Source organism: Solenopsis invicta, chromosome 15 (genome assembly GCF_016802725.1).
Source record: "Solenopsis invicta isolate M01_SB chromosome 15, UNIL_Sinv_3.0, whole genome shotgun sequence".
In the NCBI taxonomy this organism is placed as follows: Eukaryota; Metazoa; Arthropoda; class Insecta; order Hymenoptera; family Formicidae; genus Solenopsis; species Solenopsis invicta.
Genome location: NC_052678.1, coordinates 9,744,529 through 9,769,533, shown reverse-complemented (window position 1 = coordinate 9,769,533; position 25,005 = coordinate 9,744,529). Strand labels below are relative to the sequence as shown.

General features: G+C 35.4%; 3 protein-coding genes across 5 annotated transcripts in view; 2 read left to right on the top strand and 1 right to left on the bottom strand.

The window, feature by feature from the left end:
- Nucleotides 1–73: 73 nt before the first annotated feature.
- LOC105195384 lies at nucleotides 74–1,524 on the top strand. The gene is made up of 2 exons (XM_011160763.3): nucleotides 74–586; nucleotides 750–1,524. Exons 1-2 carry the CDS (start codon nucleotides 288–290, stop codon nucleotides 1,270–1,272), a joined length of 822 nt encoding a protein of 273 aa, XP_011159065.1. The 5' UTR covers nucleotides 74–287; the 3' UTR covers nucleotides 1,273–1,524.
- On the bottom strand, nucleotides 1,427–4,195 carry LOC105195368 (L-galactose dehydrogenase). 3 transcript variants are annotated; one of them, XM_039458052.1, is made up of 8 exons: nucleotides 3,879–4,195; nucleotides 3,101–3,241; nucleotides 2,901–3,018; nucleotides 2,508–2,669; nucleotides 2,186–2,419; nucleotides 1,990–2,121; nucleotides 1,687–1,859; nucleotides 1,427–1,600 (listed from the first exon to the last, which is right to left on the bottom strand). In XM_039458052.1, exons 1-8 carry the CDS (start codon nucleotides 3,884–3,886, stop codon nucleotides 1,519–1,521), a joined length of 1,050 nt encoding a protein of 349 aa, XP_039313986.1. In that variant the 5' UTR covers nucleotides 3,887–4,195; the 3' UTR covers nucleotides 1,427–1,518. The 3 variants fall into 3 exon arrangements, with proteins under 3 accessions (XP_039313986.1, XP_011159056.1, XP_039313987.1); XM_011160754.3 differs by having other exon boundaries at nucleotides 3,983–4,193; XM_039458053.1 differs by lacking the exon at nucleotides 3,879–4,195 and adding an exon at nucleotides 3,817–3,837.
- A 981-nt stretch (nucleotides 4,196–5,176) lies between these two features.
- The window catches only part of LOC105195391 (pleckstrin homology domain-containing family G member 5), a 139,922-nt gene continuing 120,093 nt past the window's right edge, over nucleotides 5,177–25,005 (top strand). Inside the window, exons 1-3 of the mRNA XM_039458076.1 lie at nucleotides 5,177–5,459; nucleotides 8,441–8,598; nucleotides 13,188–13,276. Coding sequence (XP_039314010.1) covers nucleotides 8,463–8,598; nucleotides 13,188–13,276 — 225 coding nt within the window. The 5' untranslated portion in view covers nucleotides 5,177–5,459; nucleotides 8,441–8,462. The remainder of the gene's footprint in view (nucleotides 5,460–8,440; nucleotides 8,599–13,187; nucleotides 13,277–25,005) is intronic.

The window sequence follows — 25,005 nt, the reverse complement described above, 5'->3', positions numbered from 1 at the left end:
CTGGACGCTCATTGGCCCATTGGTCTTATGCTCTGTTATGCATTTCATGTGCGATAGGCTTGAGTGTTTTGGATTCAATTCAACGGTGATTGACGGCGACTGTGCTCGTGGAGCTCTTTAGCGGTGTATTCGGTGTATTCTAACCTTAAAGTAGCGGTGGCTAGCACGGCCAGTAAACGATAGAACTGAGATTAGTCAGTTTTACTTTTGTAATAAATGAGATAACCAAATGTGCCTGACGAGGTATACGCGTACTACAATAGCGTAATCCAAAGTGTCTCTCGACAATGAATTACATCGTGATTGTACGTGCCTTCAAGCCGGGCGACGAGATAGGCTGCAGGGAATTGATCAGGGACGTCGTGATGTCTTCCCTAGGCGCTACGTTTTGCGGGATGCTGTTTAAGGAGATAATCTTCCAGCTGATGATCTTGCTGGCGGCGATAATGTTTATTTTCTTCGGGATGCCGTTTACCATCTGCCTTTTAGTCATACCTATAGTTATAGTATTGACGTACGTCTGCACGTACATCAGTTTTGTCACGAAATTGATGGAGATTAACGGAGAGATTTCTAACATTCCACGGTAACGTTGCATCGCGAAATGCTTTTGATTTAATCATAGAATGGTATTGTTACAGTAACCATACATTGTCTATTGTAAAAAACAATATATTGTTCAATAGCAATACTGTTTTAGCGTTAACGACAAGGAATCCAATATGATATTCAAATATTTATATTCACAGACTCTACATGTCAAATGCCTTCTCCTGCTTCTGGGTCGCTGAAGCATTTGAACCTCGCTTGAAGATAGGACATCCTAAAGAAGTTTATTATACTGTAATGACAGAAGAGCAGTTTCATCAAGCTAACATAAGGGTTTCTATGCAGTCTAAAAAGATAGTAGGAACTGTTGGTTTATGCAAGAGTATCAGACTGGATAGGAGTGCGTGGATAAAGAGGCTGTACGTGCATGAGCGATATCGAAAAAAAGGTATAGAATCATATTTGCTCACTGCTGCTGTACAATTTGCAATTGATGCAGGGTACAGCTGCGCTAATATAGTAGCTTCCGAGTACACCGAAGAGAATAGAGAGTTGTGCTTCAAAAAAGGTTTTGAAATGGAGCAAATATATCACAAGTATGTCTTAGGATCGTACATTACAATATTAATGTATGAATTAACGTATAAGATTAAACCTACCGAAGACGATTACTCGCCTAGGGTGGATTTTGAGAAAGAATTGAACGAATTTTTTGTTTTTTGACAAATAAGACTGATCAATTGATATTGTGTTCTCTTTTGAACAAAATACTTGAACCAAATAGTGATGATATTTATCTAATTGATACGCTTAGAGTATTATCCCACATTTTATATATGTATACATGACATAATACATGACTAAAATAGGAAGGATGTTGTTTTTTATGAAATGTTTATTAGGTATCTCAAGTATTGTTGTAAGCGTTCATGGAACTCCGCAAAATAGCGAAAATAAAAGTTATTTTTCTTATCCACTTTTTTTGGTAGCTTCTCGATACATATGGATTTCTTTACCTTCCCAGTGTTGATTCTTTATCAGTGACAGAAACCTAGAATAAACAATTCCATCCTAGTTTAAAAGAACAAGCTAAAAAAGTTACAATATGCCACAAAGAAAAATTTTTTAATGACACACTTTTCCTGAATTTCCTGCAATAGTGCCTTTTCTTTTTCTGTAATACCGTTTTGCACTACATCCAGGTTCATCTGCAGCTGCTTTGTGTTTTGTATTCCCACTAAATTGGTATCTATATCCGCATATTGCATGGAGTGCCATATCGCCAATTTGCCGAGTTCTACGTCACGATCCTGCGTTTATTTCATAACGTTATTTATTTCAATACAATTACAGTTAATTAAATATAGATTTGCTTGTCAATGTACAATAGTTGCATAACAATGCGCCGTTTTAATTGACATCTCACTATTGTTAACATACCTTGCAGTACTGTGCGGCATTCGCGCATTGTTTCTTCATCTCGTCAGAGGCTGGATGCCAGTTTGGTGGGCTGTTATTTGTTAGAAGACCCATGCACGGTGTGGCAGCGTTAATTAAACCAATGTTATGCTCCTACAAAATTACATTTAATGAAATTGCCATTAAGCTAGGTGATACAGGACCCGAAATTACGCACCTTGAAGAATGGAACGTATTCCAGTAAAGTTTCGTCGATGAGAGTGAGCCTCGCGTAACTCAACACACAAGCAATATTTATATTACTCTTTTCGATGCATTCTTTCAGTACGGAGACCGGGTATGCAGTTATACCTATATGCTTGGCTTTGCCGTCGGCTACGTATCTCGACAATTCAGGCAAGGTTTGCGTGATTATTACATCCAACGAGGGTGCAAATTCAATATCGTGAACCTGCAAATTTGATCTTGGGCATTGAAATGTTTTTCATTAGATTTTTCCAATTTTGACGAGTAAAATGACAATGTACAATGTGTCTTACTTGAATAACATCGATGTAATCTACTCCTAACAGCTCCAAACTCTTCTTAAAACTCTTTCGTGTTTTCTCAATGGAAAAGTCGAACATATTGTCATAATCTAACTCGTATCTGCCTACTTTCGTCGCGATGTAGTAAGCTTGACGTGGAATGCCTTTTAACGCCTAGGATGCGAAATAAGAGATCATTCGTCCTTCAATAAACATCAATTAACAGCAATATAACATTAATGTTGTAATTTCACTCTCACCAATATAAATATAACACGTCTGTGTTACATTGTTGAGTGTAAAGTTACAATATTGACGTTAGGTTACTGTTGGTGGACCAGCATCGTGGGTGTATATAAAAGAAATGTAACTTTTTTATTATTAAAAATATAAATTTTTGCACACCTTGCCGAGAGTTGTCTCGGATCGACCTTGGCCATACCATGGTCCTGTATCAATGTAATTGACGCCTCGTTTTATTGCCTGACGTACAGCTTCGATAGCGTCCGCCTCGTTATACGTGCTGCAGCAATAACATAATTATGTATAAATTACTGTATTGTGTCGTTAAATTTAACACTCGCTCGAGCGATAAACAATTTTACCCGTAATGACAGCCGAGCGGACCGGTGCCGAAAGATAATTTGCTTACGAGCAGCCCTGTTTTTCCGAGTTCTTTGTATTCCATAGCTTTTACCTCTTCGGGGTCGTGAAAACCTTCGACGTAGGTAGGAGGAAACATGCTTCTAAAAGTATTGATGACGGTGAATGTGATAAAGAAAAATTAATTTCCAAAGATTTTTTTTCAGGGCTGAAGGCACTGAAAAAAATTTTTTTGCTAAGTTCTACACTTCTTTTGCAGATAAATATTTGTATACTTTTTTTTTTAAATGTTATTTGCTTGAAAATTATTGAGATATATGATATAAGGTATAAGTAAAATGAAATGGATGTTTCTAATATTGTAGTTTAGGTATTATAATTTGATATTGTATTATTTTAAATGCAGAAAAGCTCTAATGTGTGGAATGTTAGATATCTTATTTTATCATTATTTTAATTCTATTATAAAATAGCAATGAAAGTATTACTTGACAACTGAAAAATGTTACATTTATATTTGATAAATGCAATCACAAAGCTTTATATAACAATTATTACGAAGATTTTTTTTTTATATTATCTTTTATATATGTGTTGTCCCGAGAGAAAAGAGAAATGGAACAGAAAATATAAAAACGAAAATATAAAAAATAAACGTGCAATAATGAGGATACAAAATAATAATGTCCACTACTCTCACTCTATGGGAAATAATTACATAGTAACAATTATATCAATAACGTATATTTATACACAGATATACACATTGCTCACACGCACAGATACATATTTCAATTTAAGATTTAAGGCAGATCGTAATTGAGTCACGAAACATTAACATATTATTAGTTACTTTCTCACTATTTTTCAGAATATTTTCGTACATATTTATTGGTTTCCGCGCTGATAACAAAGTTCTATTTTAATGATCACGTCCGACGACAGCAATGAAAACCTGGATTTAACTGATATCGTTAAAGTGAGCGGACTTTAATCGAACGTTATCACGTATGCCCCTTGAACAAAGAGAGTGGAATGAGGTAGGAAATACGTGAAATGTATTCGATTAACAACTATAACTTATATAACACAGCTCTGTGCGGTGTGTTGCCATCTTACAATATAAACCAGTTCGATAATGCAATTGTTACGTGGTACCATGTACTGATTAAACGGAAATCTGTCGGAGCTCTGCTTTATCGATGATAAATTTACATAAAAATTTGCTCCTTTTTCTTTTTTCCCTATTTTATAAATTTAATTTACATAGAAATTAACTATTATTAGCATGCATACATAAAGTGCTGTTTTTCCTTGAATCGAATCTGCGTTGCTTCTTTTTAATAGATTTGAATCTTATTTTAATATTTTTTTGTGTAATTCCAACAAATTTTAATGATAATATTTATAACAATGATAATATAAAACGACCATACATGGGATATGATAATATATAATTATCATATTTTAGAGAAAGAGAGAGAATATTTTTTAAAATTATATTGCAACTAATAATACTCTGATTTAATAGAAACGCGTATTTTATTGAAAAACGAGCGCAAAAGCCATATTTCTCCTTATTTTTTTTATCTTTGACAATTAACTTTTTCTCTTGTGAACGACTCTGGAAGCTTGCGTTAAAAAAAGAAGAACGCAATACAGATTATTTACCGTATTTGGGTGATAACGATAGAATTTATGGATGATTTTTTTTCTTGAATTGTGCAACGAAAAATACAATTTTTAATAGGTCTTTAGTTGGATTTTTAAAATCACAATTTAAAATTGTAAGTGTAGCTCAAGACTGAACTCGTAATTCAGTATTTATTCTTTAAATATTTATGCAGAAAAATAAAAAGAAAAATTTAAAACATAATCAAAATAGCAATGCAATATGCATGACATTCATTGCAAAGATCGCAATCGCGACGCGTATCTAATTTTGTAAATCGCGCATTTCTAGCATAATTTGAAGTTTGCGACCCTCGCCAACTTCAGGGTTAAAGACGCGCGGCAGTGTCGCCACTCGCCGCCGCGTCATTTCGCTGTCGCACGCGCGTCGTACGCGTCCGTTTCTTTTTTCCCTCCTTTCGCTTCGTTGTCGTGCGAGTGCCCCGTAATTTCGGCGCGGCCTGTTTTCTGGGTTACACACCGGACGTTTTTCGGCTCCGCCGGCACGATTATGCAATAAGTACGAGGGCCCGGGCGATCGGGGTCTCGTGCCCTCCGGGCATCGGGGACCCGCAGCCAAGGTAGAGGCCGTTGGTCAGTGCACTCGTTCCTCGCGCGCGTTCAGTGTCTCGCGATCGTCCGTCTCTTCTCCTGCAAAGGAACCCACGCCCGCTATCGTCGCGTCTATCGGTAAGTAATCGCTTCTACGACTTTTCCCTTCTGCGAACGGCCGCGGCGCCATGAATTCGACGCGCGCTCGATCGACGAAGGGGTCGATAAAAAATTCGTTCACGCGCGGAGAAAATATGGAGGACCGTCATGCGTGAATCGGCTGGCTCCTCTCTCGTAGCATGCCTAACGGATTGACGGAAGGTGAGCACGAAGGTTGTACGCAGAATTCATCGCACGAGATATCTCCGCGAGACAATATGCGTCGATAAATTGATACATGTATTGATAAACACATTTATTTTGTACGTATGAAACTTTTGATACTATGATGCTTGTGATTATTGCGTTTGCCAGACAGATGGCGTCTAATTTATTCGTTCGATATATGTATGAGTGTCGAGGAATTTGAAAATTAAATGCTTGACAAATTGGACCGTTATTGCGACTAATGCATACGATACTCATTTCGCGCGCGCGCGCACGCGTATCGCAAACATCTAGTCGTTTCAAACGATGGTTCTACGGGGTTGAGGGGAAGGGGGGAGGCGTAAAGCCGTAGCGTTTCCCGCTTATCTAAAAAATGCAGGAGCGTTTGGCGAGTCTCGATAATCGCCTAATCGCCTCGCGAACGATAATCTCGCAATGGCGGCGAAACCGCCAGTCGACGCGGCGTGGCGCGGCGCGCGAACGATAATTGAGCCGTCTGAAAAAAAGCGGGTCGACATTCCGGCGTTTCAATTAAAAAAGACAAAAAAAAATGAGCGCCGTTAATCCTCCATTCCTGCGAACATGCGATTCGAGGCATACGGAACGCCAGAAATACCTGCTGTATAATTTAACACATTTCACAAGGGAATTTCGGGAAATCGCGTGATCTCTCTTGTCCCTTTCGTGCCCTACGAGAAAATAATCGCGAGATGTTCTTTGGCTGCATGAATTACACCCAGTCTTCGGCGGAAAAAAATAGCTAGAATTGAAACATTTGTTAATTTTTATAATTAAGTACAATTAATTAAATATTTTTACGAAAAAATAAATACTTTTACAAAAAATGAATATCTCTGCAAAAATACGATATATAAATAATTTCCACGAAAATTTCTACTTTTGAACTTTATACTTATTCATAAAATTTTTTGCTAGGATACTTGGAAATGTGTATAATATTACAACTCGTAGTTTGATTGAAAATTTCATTGAAAGATTGGCAGAAATCGCAGAAAAGACGTATTATACAAATATGAACATTTAGAAAAGTGTGTCCAGCTCTAACATTTTTATGCAGATTTTCGTAGTATTTTTTAAATTTTTGTAAAATTTTTTTCCGCTAAGAATCACTCACAAAAATGTTTTCGAGTCAAAAATTATTTGTTTGAATCAAAGAAATTTATGCTACACACGATTAAAAAAAATTTCTTTGATTTGAAGACATTTTTTGATTGTTCCTGTTTTAAAAATAAAAAATAGACTTGTTCAAGACAATTTTTTTTTTTAAATAAAAGAAATGTATTTTTAAAATTAAAATAACTAAATTATTTTCTATATTTCAGTACTTTTTTAAAATTAAAATATTATTTCCTTAAAGTAAAGAAATAATTCGAACATATAATTAATTTTCTTTAAAAAAAATTAATACTTGAGGCATTATTTGTAGAAACCAAATAAATTTTTATATTTAAAGGTATTTTTACTTCAACTTAAAAAAAATCAAGTTAAAAACACGATTTTATCAATTAAATTTTTTCTCCAGGTATACGCGTAGTTACAAATTCATGCTGATATCATGGTATCTGGCATGCCTCGAAAACGCGGTACATTGACGTAAGATATTGACATTTTGTTAAGGGGAGATTTAGGACAAAAGGTCTAACGGGGCTTTGCGTTTCATTTGTTTCAACGCGAGGGTCGTATTTCGTTATCGAAGGGACTGAATACGTAATTTCGTTGGCGATTCGGCAGCGTGTATATTTTTATTCTGCTTCACGTTTAAAAGCACGAAGCAGAAAGCCTTTAATTATACCAGTATCGGTAGAAGGAGGTCAAATACCGGTATATAACATAAAATTTTCATAATACCGGCATATACATAATTTTTCGGTAACACCGATATTATACCGATTTTGTTACTTTTATATCGTTGAACTTCTCATATTGCGAAATAAAATTAAATTTGTAGTATACTCTTGGTGCACAAAAGAAATTACGAGCATAGAGAAGAGATAAATTAAAGTACATAACAATACCATATTACTAATTAATTACAAAGCTCTGAGTTCATAGACGCGCACACACATATGTATATACATACATATTTTTATGTCATTTTTTTGTACAATATACGTCGGGAATGCAATTTGATTAATTTGACAATATTGATATTCTGTTAATATAAAAGTAATAAACTAATAATAACGATATTAATAAAGGTTATCGGTATGTACACACATCTTCTGATATTTATACCAGTCGTTTATTTCAGTTACTATATATAAAACGAAAAAACGTTGGCATGCAATCAATATTTTTTATATCGTTCCCAAAGCGGTGGGAACGATCTTTTCTCGCGAGAATCATAAATTTGCATTTATCATTCTAATCATAAATTTGGTTTTAAATGTGTGACGTAATATCCTCCTTGCAAATTTACACGCAACTCGAAGAACTCGAGTGGCTTGGTTGCGACTAAATATTACAGGACATTTAGATTTGATTATATAATTTGATTATACTCCGAGGTGCGTGTTTAATATCAGTATTTGATAACAATACAAAGCAGTTGTCACGTGTACGTGCGTATATGTTCTTGTTTATTTATAACATAGATGAAATAATTTTTTTATCATAAAGGAAGAAGTCAGTAGCCGCAAAGTCATCCCCGAGAATAAAAAATAAAAATCAAGTCCCCAATAATTAATTTATTGACGTACGAGTTACATTCGAAATAAAAAGTGCCTTTCGTCTCGTATAATTTGTCCTGACTAATATTAAATTTGCTTTAGGTTTCCACACGTGGCGGGTAACATGCCAACGAGGAAAGGCGAGCAGTGGTACGCTGATTGGATCGTTGCGGTGGATGTGTGTACGGATCTACCCGGAAGTCTTCGAGAAAGTAAAGATGACGTCCTACACCGCTTGGACAACCTACTCCGTCAGCAAGGTACGTTGATTTATCTACCGAGTAATCTGTGCTAAATTCTTTCCGTTCTATATGCGCTTGGAAAATCTGACGTCAAATCTGGATATTTGACTTGGATCTCTCGTTTACATTGGACGCACGTTTGTTGTCTTAATCATTTAAAAAATATCAAGTCTTTTATCTTTGTCAACTTAATAATGTATATATATGTTTTATTTTACTTTATTAACGTTTGAAACGAAAAGCGTAAATAAAGTACTACACAGAGGAAAAAATTACTAAATTTTAATAAATTTTAATAAATATTTATCCGAATAATATTAATAAAATATTTAAATGCAAATATATATTTGTTTAATACAAGAACCATTAATTTAAGTATTATTTTTTCTTATAGAGTAAATATTTATGTAATGTAATTAAATATTTCATTAGTACTTTTCGAATAAATATTTATTAAAATTAAAAAATTTTTTTCTTAGCGTACATATTTTTTTGTTACACAAAAGAAAAGCTCTCTATAAATTACAAATAAAATTTTATATTACACATAATTTATTATTTTTTGTTCCTTCAAAAATGATGAGAGATTTAGTATTATACTTTTTCAGCTATAAAAATTAACTTTTACGTTAAATGTTCTTTCATGTCAGCAAGAATGTCTTGCTTATTGAGGGCTCATGTCTCATACGATAGGGTATCAGTTGCCACTTTGATTCGAGTATTGTCAGAGCAGTACGTGTTGTCTCGTCACCGTTGTACTATTATCGTCGAAACATAAATCATTCGACGATGGTCAAATCGATTACATGTGAGCACGCAAGTAAAAAAAAAAGTTCGTAACATTCTTCCGGCACGAATCGGTGGTGACTCAGCTGATTTCCTTTCGTCAAGCGCGAAAAACGATGATGCGTTGAACTTCATGAGGTCGCGCGTGGAGGGAATTACAGTATCGATCATCACAGTGAAAAATGTATTATCGTTCGAATTTTTAGAGACGTTGTAAGCGCAAGAGGAAAAGATACAGTCGACAAGTACGCCACAAACATGCATTTATAATATTACGTGTCATGAAAGATTTGATCAATTAGCATAATTTAAAAATATGATAGAAGATAAAAATTAAACGTTAAGGTACTATGTGAAAAAAAGAAGCACTTTAAATAAATGAAAATGCGGTTGTATTCAATTGATCTAATATAATTGTATTTTCTTGGTTTACTTTATTTTAGATAAAAAATTAAGTGTATTATAGCATGATTTAATTATCTTTGAAATTTATAGAAACTTCTATCGATAGAACTTCTATCAGCCGGAATACTTGTAATGACGAGTTAAAATATTTTACATTATTATTTTATATTGTAATTGTTTTATATAGAATAATGCCGACATGGATAGGAGCACATAGGTAATACTTTCTTAGGATAATCAATTGAGCAGAGAAAATAAATAATTGAACTTTTAGACTTACAATTAGTCATCAACACATGGCATACATTACACATGTATATATGCGCACTTGTGCATGTATGTGTGTGCGATGTCTGGAGCATGCTCACACCAGCTCACACCTGGTTTTGCTTTAAGCTGTATCAAGGTTCTTCTCAAATGTACTCTACGATAAAATCTGCTATCGTATAAGCCAGGGTCGCGCATGATTACAATATTCCGGGTTGTAATAAAAGAAGATGCTATCGACGTATCGCGCGCGCCGTCGATGGTCTATTTTCGATGGTTTAATATTTCTAACAGAGGGGAAAGGTGGAGAAGAGGAGTGGAGAGCGAGGAAAAAGCACTCTTAAGTTAACGGTACGTCCAAGTATGCAAACGAGGACGAAAGATGAAGGTAGTGGGCCGCGATTTTCCAGAAATTTTATACGTGAAGCGCGTGGGAAACTTCGCACGACGGTCTCCGCGTTGTGCGTGACAAAATTTTTTTTTGCAGCCTTATGCTTATAGAATATTTTTATCTCGTAATCTCGTGAATATCGAAACCTCATATCGCTCGAGTTTTTCGTCGAAATGTATTGACGATCCATATCACACGATCCATTTAAAGATAAATTAATAATTTGTACAATAATTAAGCAGCCAACACTGCGATTAATTCTGCTTTAATATAAAAAAGAATAAATAATTATATCACATCTCTCTTTTGTTGCTCAACTTTTTGTTAATTTTTTACTTATTCCCATAATTTTAAAAAATATAACTGATTGTTTTAAATTACTTTATATTTTGTACATCAGCGTAATCACTTTTACGTTCTATCTTTTTTGAAAAGCAATGGAAAGATTAAAGTTGAAAAACGTGTTATTCATCTGTTTTCAAGGCACGTGATAAGGTCAATACTGCACAAAACGATCGGTCACCTCAAAAGGCAGCATCTGATATTTATTTCAGTCAGTGATTTCTGAGTTGTTGCAAACTCGACGGTAATTTTTAATTTTTATGAGACTCGAGATTGTGCGGTACACACGAGCAGGTGTATTTACGTTACAAGAAAGCAGGAACATTAAAGGTTAAATATCGACACTCACGGGACAACAACGACCAAAATAGATGACATTTTGTTTATAGAACTGCGATCTTTAACATCGTCCACTTTCCGTTCCCGACTTCACTGGATAAGGCGAGTAACGACATAATCAAATGCGATCAAGGCGAATATAACACGTGTGAAAAATCGCGATAAACAATAATGAATGTTTGTGGCTAGTGTATCTAAATTTTTGATCGCATGAACAGTTTAAGCGCTTGAGCAGGATTTAACAATTTATAATTAGGTAATATAAACTCTTTTCATTAGAAAATGTTTGGCAAACGATTGATTTAACAGTTAGTTAATATGTCATCAAAACTTAAGTACAATGGAATTTACATAAACTTAAGTATATATTTTTTCCGACTACTAAACAACGTTATAATTTTTCTTTTTGTGTCTCATTTAGAAATGATGACTGTGCAAAGCAATTTAACAGCTCCCATTGTCGAACAGACTTTACTATTTTTTCTTTTAAATATCCCGGATTTTATTATAGATTAATGACGTTGCAAATTGAGATAATCTTTTTTTAGATGTATAAAAAATATTTTGATTAGAGTTTTTAAATAAAAAAGGTCACAAATGTAGTAAAACAATGAATTCTTGAAATTTAAATAATATGAAAATTAGACAGGGCTAATGAAAGTGCAATATTACGGCGCAATTATTAAAACACAAATTAAATTTTACATGTTTTAAATAAAAATAATAATGTTAGTTTGTTATGTATTTTCTTTGATTTAAAATGGAGTGTGTGAAAATTCTACTAGACATGATTTACAAATAATGAATGAAATTTTCATCAAACTTGAAGTTTAACATTAAGCAAACTTTGCTTCATTACTTTTATTTAATTAATTAAGCTTTGCTTTATTAACGTTGCTACATATTAAAAGAGAAAGTTAGTTATATGCGTATAAATATTTTGCACATCTTTCGTTCTCTGTCTTTTCAAGAAGAGGTGCATTTTGCTGCCTCTCTATTCAATATGTATTAGCCCTCTCAATCGAGCTTTTTCCGTCACGATCCATTTGTCGAGAAAGCGTTTCTCTGTACAAACGGTTTTTTTTTTTTTTTTACGATGCGTCGTTGTATTTTTTATAGACCCACTGAAAGTTGTGCGCACTCTCGTTAACATTGCATTACTTATCATGCCATATTTCGCATTTTTTGCGAATAATTGGATCTTTTTTTGGTAACGTACCTTACAAGTCATAAATAATTTTACATACGTAATTGGAAAAATTTATACGAGCCTATCTGCATACTAGTAAGTTAATAAAATGATAATTATGAATAATGATGAATTTTCTATAAAATCTGAAACACTCGTCAGCGCACCGTTTTTCTGTTATTCGCGGCGTGTGATGCGATTCATTCTAAAAATAAGTAATTCGATGACAGTGAAAGCCAGGCAAATATTGCACTGATTTAGCACGCAATTTGAGCCGGGCCGTATATAGTGGATAAGACGAGCAGGATATAGCGTTAATAACGTGACGATGCCGAAACTGAAAGGCGCGCTTCGTGAGCCGGGTGGCGACTCGGTGGCTTAATTTAGAAATTATCGTCTCGCGATCGGGACGAAGGTCCTGATGCCGAAGGAAGGGCTTGCAATGGTTGCCTCGCATGCCAGCCGTCCGACGCGATAATCGATCTCGTTTCGCCGTGGGCTCACCTTAAAAATAGACGTGTACACCGTACGCCTGTACACCAAGTTCGTTCAATCTGCGGGCAATGATTTACCCCGCGAAGGACTATGATACGTTCGCCTAATCATACTGCTGCACTACTGAATTACGGCGCCTTAGCCGCTTCGCCTTCCTACCGGGCTTCGACCTTGAGTCATATAGATTCTAATTCATCCCCCACTTATTAATAATAATAACAAATACTTATTTCATTGCGATTGAAAAACGTTTAAAATTATTCCCCTCTTTCTTCTTCTATGCAGATGTCATAACTTGTATAATAACTCTGTTCGCTTCTATAAACTGAGACTTAATGGCTTCTTAAATTTATGACCACAAACCGTCTAATAATCCGATTTCTTATGTTACAGACGATGAACTTGCAGGAGTGCACGCTGCAGACAGCAAGAGGCATTTTGCAACAAGGAAAAGAGAAGGCGGCAAAACGCGTTACAAAAAGGTAAGTAAACAACTGAGAAACTTCTTTCGCGCATGATAACGGTAACCAACTGTCTGAAATAATACTGGTTTTGCTATTTTTGCAAAAATTGTATACAGAATGTGCCGTAACTGTCGTATATTTTGACAACGCATTCTGCGGATCAGTAAGATCGATTTTTTTAGCTACAAATATATAAATAATGGCAGGTAATAATGGCTTCAACTGCGAGCGATGCGAGTCGCGTTAACCGAGGAAAGTACTTTCAAAAGCGCTTTCTTAATTGCGGATTTCCTTCACAACAAGATTACACTTTTATAAGACTTTAATGCTCGTAATTTTTGCAGTTCTTTATCCGCGCAGTAAATCTAATCTCCCCCTTTCGTTGGGAGGAGAAAAAAAATTACATTTAAAACCGCGTAATTTTCGGAAAGTACAAACGAGTAATTAATTCGCCGAGAATGCGCGAACATGCGAGGCAGCAGAACATGCCGCGTACGACAAGAAGTCAAGTAGTCGTGCATGCGGTGGGGCAAGAAATCGAGACAGAGAGTAATGACATGTCCTTCAACGTCAGACCGCGATGCACGTTAGTCTGTGTCTAAGCTACGTACGTTCAAACTGATAACTTTCGAGGTATGTATAGGCAATTCTTTCTCGGTGGTCGTTGTTTAAAGTTGTTCGCTGTATCTCGCGTATACATAAAAAGAATAGACGTGATAAAAAATTGTCTTGTTATAATCTCATAATAATAAAAAGATTATCGGAAACTTATCGCAATAAAAAATAATTGGAAATTATTTGCTCATTAAGGAGCAGTTGAACAGTCTACTCAATCGCATTTTATATAACATTAAACTGAACTTTAGATTCTTAAGCTTAATGTAGCCATTATGGGTTCAAATAAGACAATGCTCGATAAAGAACCTGATAATTTAATAACTGGGTTACGAACACGAAAAAAGATCTTGCATGAAAGATACTTGGAATGTGCCAAGGGTAACAGTATATTATATGATGTTACGGCTTACATTTGCGTGTTGATTCTATTGTCATAAACATAGATATGCTTCGTCGATCCGCTTGTTCGCTTTTTAAAAGCACGACTCCCTTTTTTTGCATCTTTCTCACGTCAAAGAACAAGAAAATATCGGAACATCTATTCTAGTGAGTTAACAACGCAAAAGTATGACTCAGCGATTAAGAGATTGTTGCATGAAACCTAAAACATTCTCGCTTCATTTGTCCAACTATCAATACTCCGGTTCGGCCAATTAATTATCAGCAAAAATGCTCGATGATTAATTGTAAGACGATTAATCACATGGTATCGCTCAAACCTTGAAGCCTTGAGGCAGCTTATCTGTCAACCTTGAATAAATGGCCATTTGTCCTGTGACGTCGCCATTATGTCGCTTGTCTGGCAATCAAGCTGGATCTCGCGATGCCGGAAATTAGACTTACCGCTATATTATTCGATTTCTCTATTACCGATAATATACAACATTTGGATTCTTTTGTTTTACAAGACGCTGCAATTAAGTCGAAACTATATAAATAGAGAGGAAAAATTTCTTTTTTAATCCAAATAAATAATGCAATAATTTAAACAGATCTTAATATGATGCGTACGTAAATGTTTTCAATTTTAACTTTAAAATGGAAGAAAAGTTGGTATATAAATGATGAAAAATTTACCTAGTAAATTTTATCAAATAAATGTCAAATTCATAAAAAAATATTTATTATATCTTGTACATTTATAATCGTAACTATAAAGAAGAACTGAGAAGTTGAAGAACTTTAAAACTGATATAGTCAGACTGAAAAAGCGCACGCGGTGCGCCTATCTGCGGTTTAATTTTTATAAATGACAAGGTCCGCATTTTTGCATACAGATAGAACCCGAACGAAGAAGTAGGACATAGACGGATAGTCGGTTCATTATCTTCGTGTCGGGAACATTTCGTGCTGCTGCGAATTGGAGCACGTTTTAGCGAGAAAATTCGCACCAGTATAAATGTACCTAACGGTCGATTTTGCATGTGCGCAAATATAGCTAAATATAGTTGGCGGTATAGATAGGTGTAAAATATGTGTACGGTAGCATTTATATATAGCGGGGCGAATTGTGCGAGCCAACTACATCAACGAGTGAAATACAACCCTAATGTCCACAGGGCGACCCCCGTCGGGTCGACCGTCGTTTATTGCATTACGTACGGTCGCCGTACGCATCGCCAGGAGGAAGCGTGTTTGTCACGTAGAATGTGTAAATCAGCCGCATTGAAAAGATAAAAAGTCTCTGGACGTCGACGTCTCGGTTTCTTTTTTTTTTCCTCTTTAAATATCGGATCGGATACGCCCATATTGTCCTTTGAACTATGAAACCTGTAATGCAAGTGCAAAGTGCAGTGGATTCATTTTCATTATTGCAATCGCAGATTTTCGCAAAGAAAATCTAAGGATACTGTTACATTTGTCGCCCGATAAATTCAAACATATTAGTTGACTACAGGAATTAGAAGATTTCTAGAAACTCTCTCGAGGACTTCTCTATCCTGCGACCAATGAACATTCTTAAAAAATTTGTTTGACAATTGCACCAGTGTAATAAATGAGCATAGGGAAGACGTATTATTAATTAAATTCGTAATGTGAAGTTTAAATTTAATGAGAGGTGGGCAAGAAAACGCATATTTTTTAAAAGTAAAGTATTCATGTTGGATGGATATACTTTCCCGGTTCGTAATAATACATGACACTTTAAGAAACTTTTTACAGCCGACTTTTATAAAGACGTACAATTGCAAAATCAGCGATGTAAGAATCTTACGATGAGTCATATTGTCAGTTATTTCGAAGCGGTTTAATTTACAAACGTATCCGAGACTTTGCAAGAAGTCCGAGACGGTGATAGCACGATCTTAATCTCTCTGCTAAAAAAAAAGCACGACCCAAATTTACACGGAATAGAAAAATTATAAAGTAAAATTTGATCGTTGTAATCTTTCTTTTCTCAAACGATCGAATTGCTTTTTTTCATTACGTAATGTACACGCGCTATGTCGGTTGTGCTAATTTTCCGTAGATCCCGAGTGACATGTAGCCTTTAAACTTGCAAAGCGATGCGGATGCTACTCGTTAAAACGTTCACTCAAATTGCTCTGAGTGTCTAGAGAAGCAGCAATTAGTGTGGTGCACTCACAGTGCATCCGCTTCCATGTTACAGCGCATCGAGTACACCGTTGAAGTTAGGACGATTTTTCTGTGAATAATTCAACAGCCGTGGGAGAAAATTGTCAATTTGTAAGTCGGAATGCGAAGTAAGAAGAAGTGAGAGTGTGAAGGAGATTAGAGGAAACAATCGATAAATAAAGTGACGCAAGTAAGCGAGAAACTTGGCGCGTTCGTGCCTATTGCTTGAATCGACTGGAACGAATCGCGTCGAGACTTTTGTGGACTAGTTTACGATAATTGAATCAGCCGGCCGCGAAAAGTGTTTCTTTTGATCGCGGAATAAAGGCGGGCTCTTTCCCTCGTCCGTGAAAATTAAAGCTTTGAACGACGAGAGCGAAACTTTGCCGACGGAAGGCGTGTACGCAACTACAACTTCTCGGAATAACGGTTGTAACGTTAAAGAATGAGATGGGCTTTAAATACGCTTGCCATAGAAAAAAAGTATATTGTTAAATAGATTCTCTTGCGTTTAACGTTCTATATTCCGACATCTAGAGGATGCAACGTTAATTAATTTCTTTCAATCGTGTCCACGTAACAAAGAGGGGTCGTTGCTCCGTTTCCCGTCCAACGAAAAGCGGTACGTCTTGGCTCGCGTTGTCGGATACCGAATCGTTAATTTCTGAACGTACTACCCCGGGGCTGATGTGCATGCAAAGACAACTTCCGGTTTGGAGAAAAGAGGAAGAGGGGAAGCGAACGGTCGCGTTACCGAAGCTGAAGTGTGGCACGCGGGACCAGATAGCGAAGAGCCGCAGTTGTTCCACCGTGGAGCGCGCGAATCGTGCCGCAAAACTTATGCGAGGCCCGACGTTCGCTACGGTATCGGACAACCGTGCGTGATTCACCGCGCCGCGGCACGCGAGTGCATCTTAAATACCTTCCGAAATGAAGCGGACGTGATAGAGCGTTAACCGCTCCCGAGCGAGCCGCGTAACTTCCACGCGATGGCGCGATGGCACCGCCATTTAATAGATGCCCCGCGAAAACGGGGTAAAGGGAATCGATAGCAGACGTCGGAAGAACGTCGAAAAATTGCTGGATTACCCAAATGGGATAGGCAGAGTTTTTTTTTTTATATTTTAGGTTAAATCCATTTTGGAGCAAAGAACTGATAAACGATAGAGAAGTGTAAAAAATTCCCTTATGAGACTTATTACATACATTTGTAATGGATTTCGAAAGGTGACGTGTTTTATTAAAGCCAATTAAAGTTAGCATTTATATCCAGGGTTTGTGCAAACAACAATTTTCGCGAGACGAGCTACATTTGACGTGTAATTTCTATCCGAGAGACAAGAAAAACATTAATTAAGGCAAACGCGTAACGGCATTAATTGTTTACGTCGCGCGAATGCCGTTTGAATATCACAGGAAGGAACATTGAGGTGGAATTTCATAGTCGGGGCATTATTCACATCGCGTAAACAATTTCGCAAAGAAGGGATCGAAGTGGAATTTCGCAGCTCGAGTGTTATTCACGCGGTGTATTATTAACCACGATTAATAGCGCCCGTGTGCGTTCAGCATTTAATCGCACAATTATAATTGAAATAATAATTGCAACTAATTAACTTGTAATGCGCGTACCTTCCAGCGTTTAATTGGACAGCGGCTTTTATTGTTTCCATTGAACGTGATATTTCTATAACCGCGATTAACATTCGTATTTCCATGAGAAAAGACACAGTCGTAGTTACGGCGAAATAAAGATTGCCAATCGCGAAAACCGGAAATCATCATCAATCAGTTCTGCACGGTGCGGAGTAATTTAACCTAATACCTAATTCCTAATTCTATGCACGTGCTCCCGTTGGCGAGAGAAAACGTATTCGCGCTATTTACCATCGATTACTTCCGTTACGCAATCCGAAGGATTTTGGTCAATTAGTAGCGTTATCGAATTGTGACTTTTTTTTTTCACGTGTGCTTCGATGAGCGAGCTCTCTTCAACGAAGATGGGTGGGACGAATGATCGAGAGAATATGTTAACTTCCTCGACTGTAAGTTCTCCATTATAATATAAAAACGTTATATAGAAGAAATATAATTTGTATGAAATATTCACACCGTAATAACAAATTAAAAATGAAACAAAACAGGAAGAAAGTTTTGCTCAGAAACTGTGGAGAAAAAGTGTGGCAACCAGCTACGCCGTTGTATTCCTGCAGAAACGACCGTGATATAACGATATCGCCATTTACATTCTCTTGATGCTGATTCCTGTCACGTTCTTGACACAATTAGTGCATTGTAACCCATGTTATATTATACTAATGCTGTTTAATCCAGTGGCTTACGGGTCATTACATCCTAGCTGCGGTATCAAACGTTTTGGTTAATATTGTTAATGTTTTATGTTGCTATGTATGTATAATTGCAACACGTTACGATCACGCGTTGCACGCGTGTACGCGCGTATGCAGCGCGAATCGAACGCTTCATTATCGACAGCTCATTGTTTATTTACGCGAACGTGGCAGATCCAATGCCGCTTTTGTTGGAAATTCAGTGATACTATAATGAAATTCCTGGTTCTTCACACCGCATGCGCATTCCTGCGCATTGGCCATTTATTGTCGAAGATCACTTTTTTCACTGTTTATTGCATCATCGCATTTTTTTAATTACTTACGCTCATCTAATTAGAATTAAAGGTCGATCATTCAATTATCTATTATTAAAAAAAATTTTACATACACGTAAAAAGAATTTTTTATATTTAATTTTACAGTGTCGAGTTCTAGAATCATTGACCTATAAAAAAAGGGATTATTTTTGCTATCAATTATATATCAGTTATTATTTAAAATTTTTCCCACGGTTATCAAATAATTTGTTTCTTTGCTTATACTAAATCGATACGAACATCCAAACATCGAGAGAATTTTACTGTCATCGTGCAAACATAATTTACCGCGATATGCGTAAATCCGCATTATTACGTTACTGTGTTTCCGCGTTATTACGTTTCTTTATCCTCTTACTTCCGACTTACACCAGTCACGTACTATGCTCAGTAAAAACTACTGCCATATTTTGCCGAAATGGCACGTTAGGGGTTGCATTTTGCAGCCCCTTGCACGAGTTGCAAACAACCGTAGTATCGCGATTCTCCGTCCATGTATACCGAGCATCTCGGAACTGACGAAAGCAGAGATAGCTTCCTACAGCTTCCCCCGAAAAGCGATTTATAACGAACATAATATATCATGCAGGAAAGCGTTGACTGTATTTTGAGAATAAAACTTTGCGAGAAGTCACTTATTTTAGACTGATGTTTACTGAATCTGTATGTTTTCACAAACTTTCAGTTAGTAGTTATTGCAAAGGGCATGATGGTAAATAAAAGTTGTCGATGCTTTAAATAGATGATTCTTTATTGAAGAAATAATATTGGTATTAAACTGGTTATTTATTTAAAAAAAGTTAATTATTTATTGACAAATTGTTGATATTTTGATACGTCAAATATAAAATTTTAATTAATGTAAATTGTAGCATGTTATATGAAAAGTTTTAAATATTTTGTTTTGAAACATTTATTTCTTCTAATTTTAATAAAATGTGTAATAGTAACATAATAATAACACAAAGAAATAAAATTATCTTTCTTTCAAATTTCTTTCAAATATTCGAATGCCAAAGCATTCAGAATTTTTTAAAATAACGTTTACTTAACATATACACATTAATATTTATTGCACATTACGTGCGTTATAATTTTCCATCAGATCTTTTAATATCTCTCATTTGCATTATACGAAGCCATTGTGATGGTATGTAATTTTCTTTCGATATGTATATAATACTCGAAACTAATTTTCTATATTAATTCTCTATACATTTCCAGTCACAGTGTTTACTGGCAGGAAAAACCGGGAAAATTTGAAATTTTCAGGGTTTTTTTGTCTTTAAAAATTATGGATTTTTGATAAAATTTTATTGATACTCGGGAAAATTTTAAAAATTATGTTTTTAAATTTAAATTTTATCTCTTTTTGACAAAATTATTATTTTTATTATTTTTTTCTTGATAATACAAAGTATTGACAATCGATTAGCAATAAATATTACATGACATGCACATTCACGTACATTACAACTAATATGTAACTTAATATTAATTCCTTTTGCATAAATACGTAATATATAATTTATTATATACATATATGTAGATAATTCACAATAATAATTATACTTCTTATTGTTTCATTAATTAATATTGTGTGTCACCTTTCGAGTTCTGTACTTTTCCAGTGAGCTTGCAGACAGATCGTTATATGTCATTTAATTTATATTATATTTGTCAATACTTTTTAAAATTTAATATTTAAAACTCAAATAGTTTTTTGAGATTAAAAAACATTAAGAAACGCTGATGATAAAATAAATTTATTTTAAAGTTACATTAAAAAATTCTCTAATTTTATTAAAAATTTGGAATAAATTAAAAATTCGGGAATTCTCAGAAAAATTTCGACAAAATTTGAGAAATCAACCGGTATCAGTTAAATTTAATTTCTGTCTTCATTGTAATCTCTCGTGTCATATATATCGTAAAGATAACAATGTGTACATTTAAAAATTCGTGGTACCTAATTCCTTATCGAAAACGCGGGAATGAGAGAGAAGATAACATCTGTTAGGGGTTAAGAAACCTTGCTTTCGTGCTCTTTATGGCCGATAACTTTGAGACGTCGTGTACCTGAAGGGCGATACGGGCGAACGCTCGTGTTGGGGCGAACCAAAGGTTACTGGCGGCGGGGGTGGTTCGAGACAGTTGACTGAGTGGGGGTGAGCGTGCCAGCCCGTATAAGGCTCTGCCACGCGGTCGCACCGCCACAGTCAGTCTGGTCGAAAACATTCGTAGGCGAGAGAGAAATCGCGTGTCGTCGGGACGCCGTCTTGGAGGGATCTTCGGTGCCGATTTCACGCCGAAGTTTGTTGATCGGTAGGTCACGGAAGTTAGTACGCGAAGTCGAAGTCACGCTGAAGTCTCGCTCGAAGGAGAAACGCAGAGATTTTGATAAACGCAAGTGCGATCATCGAGCGATTAATCAACCCATCGATCGATCATCGCAATTATACGAACTGATTATCCGTTGATCGTTTTGTAACTTGGGTAATTATGGGCAGGAAACCTGTGACTGTTGATTTGCGAGAATATATCGTGGCAAGTGAAATGTGATTAATTTTTCTGTGCGACAACATCCATGTGTCCCACAATGTAGTCGCTCGCGAAGATACTGGATATTTCTTTACTTTCCTTCGTTACGATGTCGTTTTGTGTTTCGCGATTCGATTCGCGAGATCATTTCGATCTCGCGCTGCCGCGCGAGCATTCTACACATGAGTGGCCCTCGTAATTCTCGCAATTCTGTCACCTTGGCTTCATCCGTGAGAACTCGCCGGAAGAGCGTTGGTATCACGTGACAGCGTCGTCAGCTGAGCGGCAAGCGTCCTTTCTCGAGGTTAGTACCACTAGTACTATTTCCATATCCGTTACCGTCCATTCAATAGCATCTCCTAATTAAACCGTCACGCCGCTGGAGCGATCGCGTCGCGCCAATTAGTCCATTATGTCGTAACAAGATGAGGCTGAATTCACGTTTAGTTGGTCGTACGTAAGACCGCAGAGAGATTTTCCCGCTTTTTTTTTACAATTTTCAGTCCACGTGAGTCTGTCGTTCGAACTCGTTCGTTAGCCCGACTTTACGCAGCACCCTTGCCCTTTTTTTTACCTTTATTTTTACGACTTTAGTCGAAAATCCTTCAGACAAATACTTCGGAGAAGAGAAATCAACGCACAGATCATACCGAAACTTGGCTATTTGTTCAGTTTGCGCCACGCGGAATCAAAATACATTCGATAAAACCTTCGGCAAATTCGAATGATCGGCGTACAAACGTACGGCGTTAAAAACGTCTCTCGGCCAAATATTTAGAAACAGGAACTCATTGTACAGAGTTTGCCGATTATTTATTCAGTTCGCGCTGTGCAATTTTCAAAAATCGTTAAAATTCTCAGGACAAACGATACTGAATATTTGTACATACACAAACGATGTTATTTCATTTTCTCTCAGCAAAGTCAAACTATTATCACATTACATACGTATGTATGTTACATACGCGTATATATATTTGCTTTCATGCGAGATGTTTGCGTGATACCAACAATTTAGGTTAAATGTTAGATTAAATTTTTATATCAAGTAACCTTTATTCTTCGAGGATTTTAATTGTCCACTTAGTAAATGCATCTAAAAAATTGTATTCTCGGGATTTTTTTAATTTTAGAGGAAATTCTTCTAAAGGATAAATTAGTAGAAGGTATCCTCAATTTTTATAAGAATATATAATTATACATATATAAATAAGAGATAAGATTTTACAGGATTTATTGTAGGATTGATTTTTTATAAATATGAAGGAAAATGTAATTTTTAAATATTGAATTATTGGAATAGCTTCTCGCCGATCATGAAGATTGAATATAAAAACAAATAAAAATTTTAAATACTGATTTTTAAGATATACATGTTGTTTGAGATGATTAAATCAACCGTTTAAGCTACTTTTTATGCTCATCCATTATTTAAATAACATTTAAAATTTAGAGCAGTTTATTAATTTACTATATTTAAAATATTTAAAATTAATGTACTGTAAATAAATTAATTTTAATATTAATATAGTAAATTAATTAATTTATAATAAAATTTTTTTATAATTGGTAGAACTTGAACATAAAGTTATTATTACTAACACCGTAGCAATAATAACTATAAAAATAGAGCTTCTAACTATAATTATTTTACCACGCAATTATAGTCACAAATACCAAATATTTTTCTCTAACAATAAGTGTAAGAGGTCTCGTAAGTGTATATAGTCCTCTTATTTCAAAAAAATAATGTTTTCAGTGAGATAACAGTCGTTTATCGCAGACAAATTGCCCATTTTATTTAGCGCGTTTTCCTTCGAGCAGAGACACGCGTATGCGGGGCTCGTGCGTATGCGGATGAAAGGGTGCTACAATTAATGAATTAGTCTCATACCCCATGGTTTGCCGTACGTTACAATTAGCGTCGAAACATTAATCATTTTTATTGTCGCCGAAGCGCGTACCGTTTGCGTACGCGACTGCGTTTTTCCCCCTTCCGGTCAAATATTCTATTAGCCAACTCGGTACTCTCAGAGGGTGTGTGTGTGGCGTGCCAGCCCCCCCCCCCTTCCTCATTGGCGTTATCTCAAAATAAATAAAAATAATTGAATGCTGTAAGCTGCTCACTTTAAATATGAAAAACTTTCATAAATTTCCACGACCGTATATACTGCTTTTATATGAAACCAAGTTAAAGCTAGCTTGAAAGACTAATACAAGTTTCGATATTATATGTTTCCACATCGAAAGATTTAACACATACTTCGAAATGATTTCATCCTCATGCACTATTTAGAAGAAAAATGTGTCAAGTTATCTTGATTGCCCATATTGTCGTGCGTTTCTCACATTACTTTGCATTTTATTATTAATTAACTTTAATTTTGTAATTAAATTTACATTATTTTATGTAATGCTACTTTTGATTTTTATTGCGCGCGCGTATTTTTCAATAATTTTTTATATCAAATGTAAAAAATTTATTCATGATATTGGCTATTTTTTGGGTCTGTGGTGCCAGAAATTAAAAAGTTAAAGATAGACGATAAGGAATGTAATATCGCGCGATATCGTAATATCTATGATGTTATTAAAGTAGAAATGCGAGTGGATTGTGCTCGTTTAATATTCATCTTGCATAGTTCAACGATAATATTATATAATGTACTCTTCCGAAATTCGATGAGCAAACTTTCAAAATGACCATTGTATTCCGCACGTCTCATACATCTCTGTCGAACAAATATTTTACATTAAATTAAATGGGCGCAATTTTATATCGTTCTAGTTTATATTAATTAAAACAAATCTCATATTCCGGAAAGTTTTCTTTTTACAAGTCATGTCGTATTTATTACGCACTCTTTAATTGGATTATGACAACGATGATAATTGATATTGCAGCGCAATAACTCCGGCCGCATATGCTTTTATATAAAATGAAATCAAATTAAAGCTAGCTTGAGAGACCACCAATGCAAGCTTTGATGCCATTTTTACATCAAAAGATTTAATATGTACTTTAAAATGATTTTATCCTCATGCATTATTTAGAAAGAAAATAGGAAATTATCCTGATTTTATATTATAGCAGATATTTTAGTATATTATTATACTCTATATTTTTGCAGACGCAAAAAATTTGATTGCTTATTAGTTGAATCTTGGAAATATTTATCTCAGCTTGTCATAAATATCACTTATTACTGTCTCGCGAAATGAGATGTTTCATTTATAACGAACAATAATGAATAAAAGCACGAGAGAACGTTTCGGATAGATTCGCCGTACCTTGAATAATGAATAATTCGATCTTCAACAATGAAACGGACTGTAGATG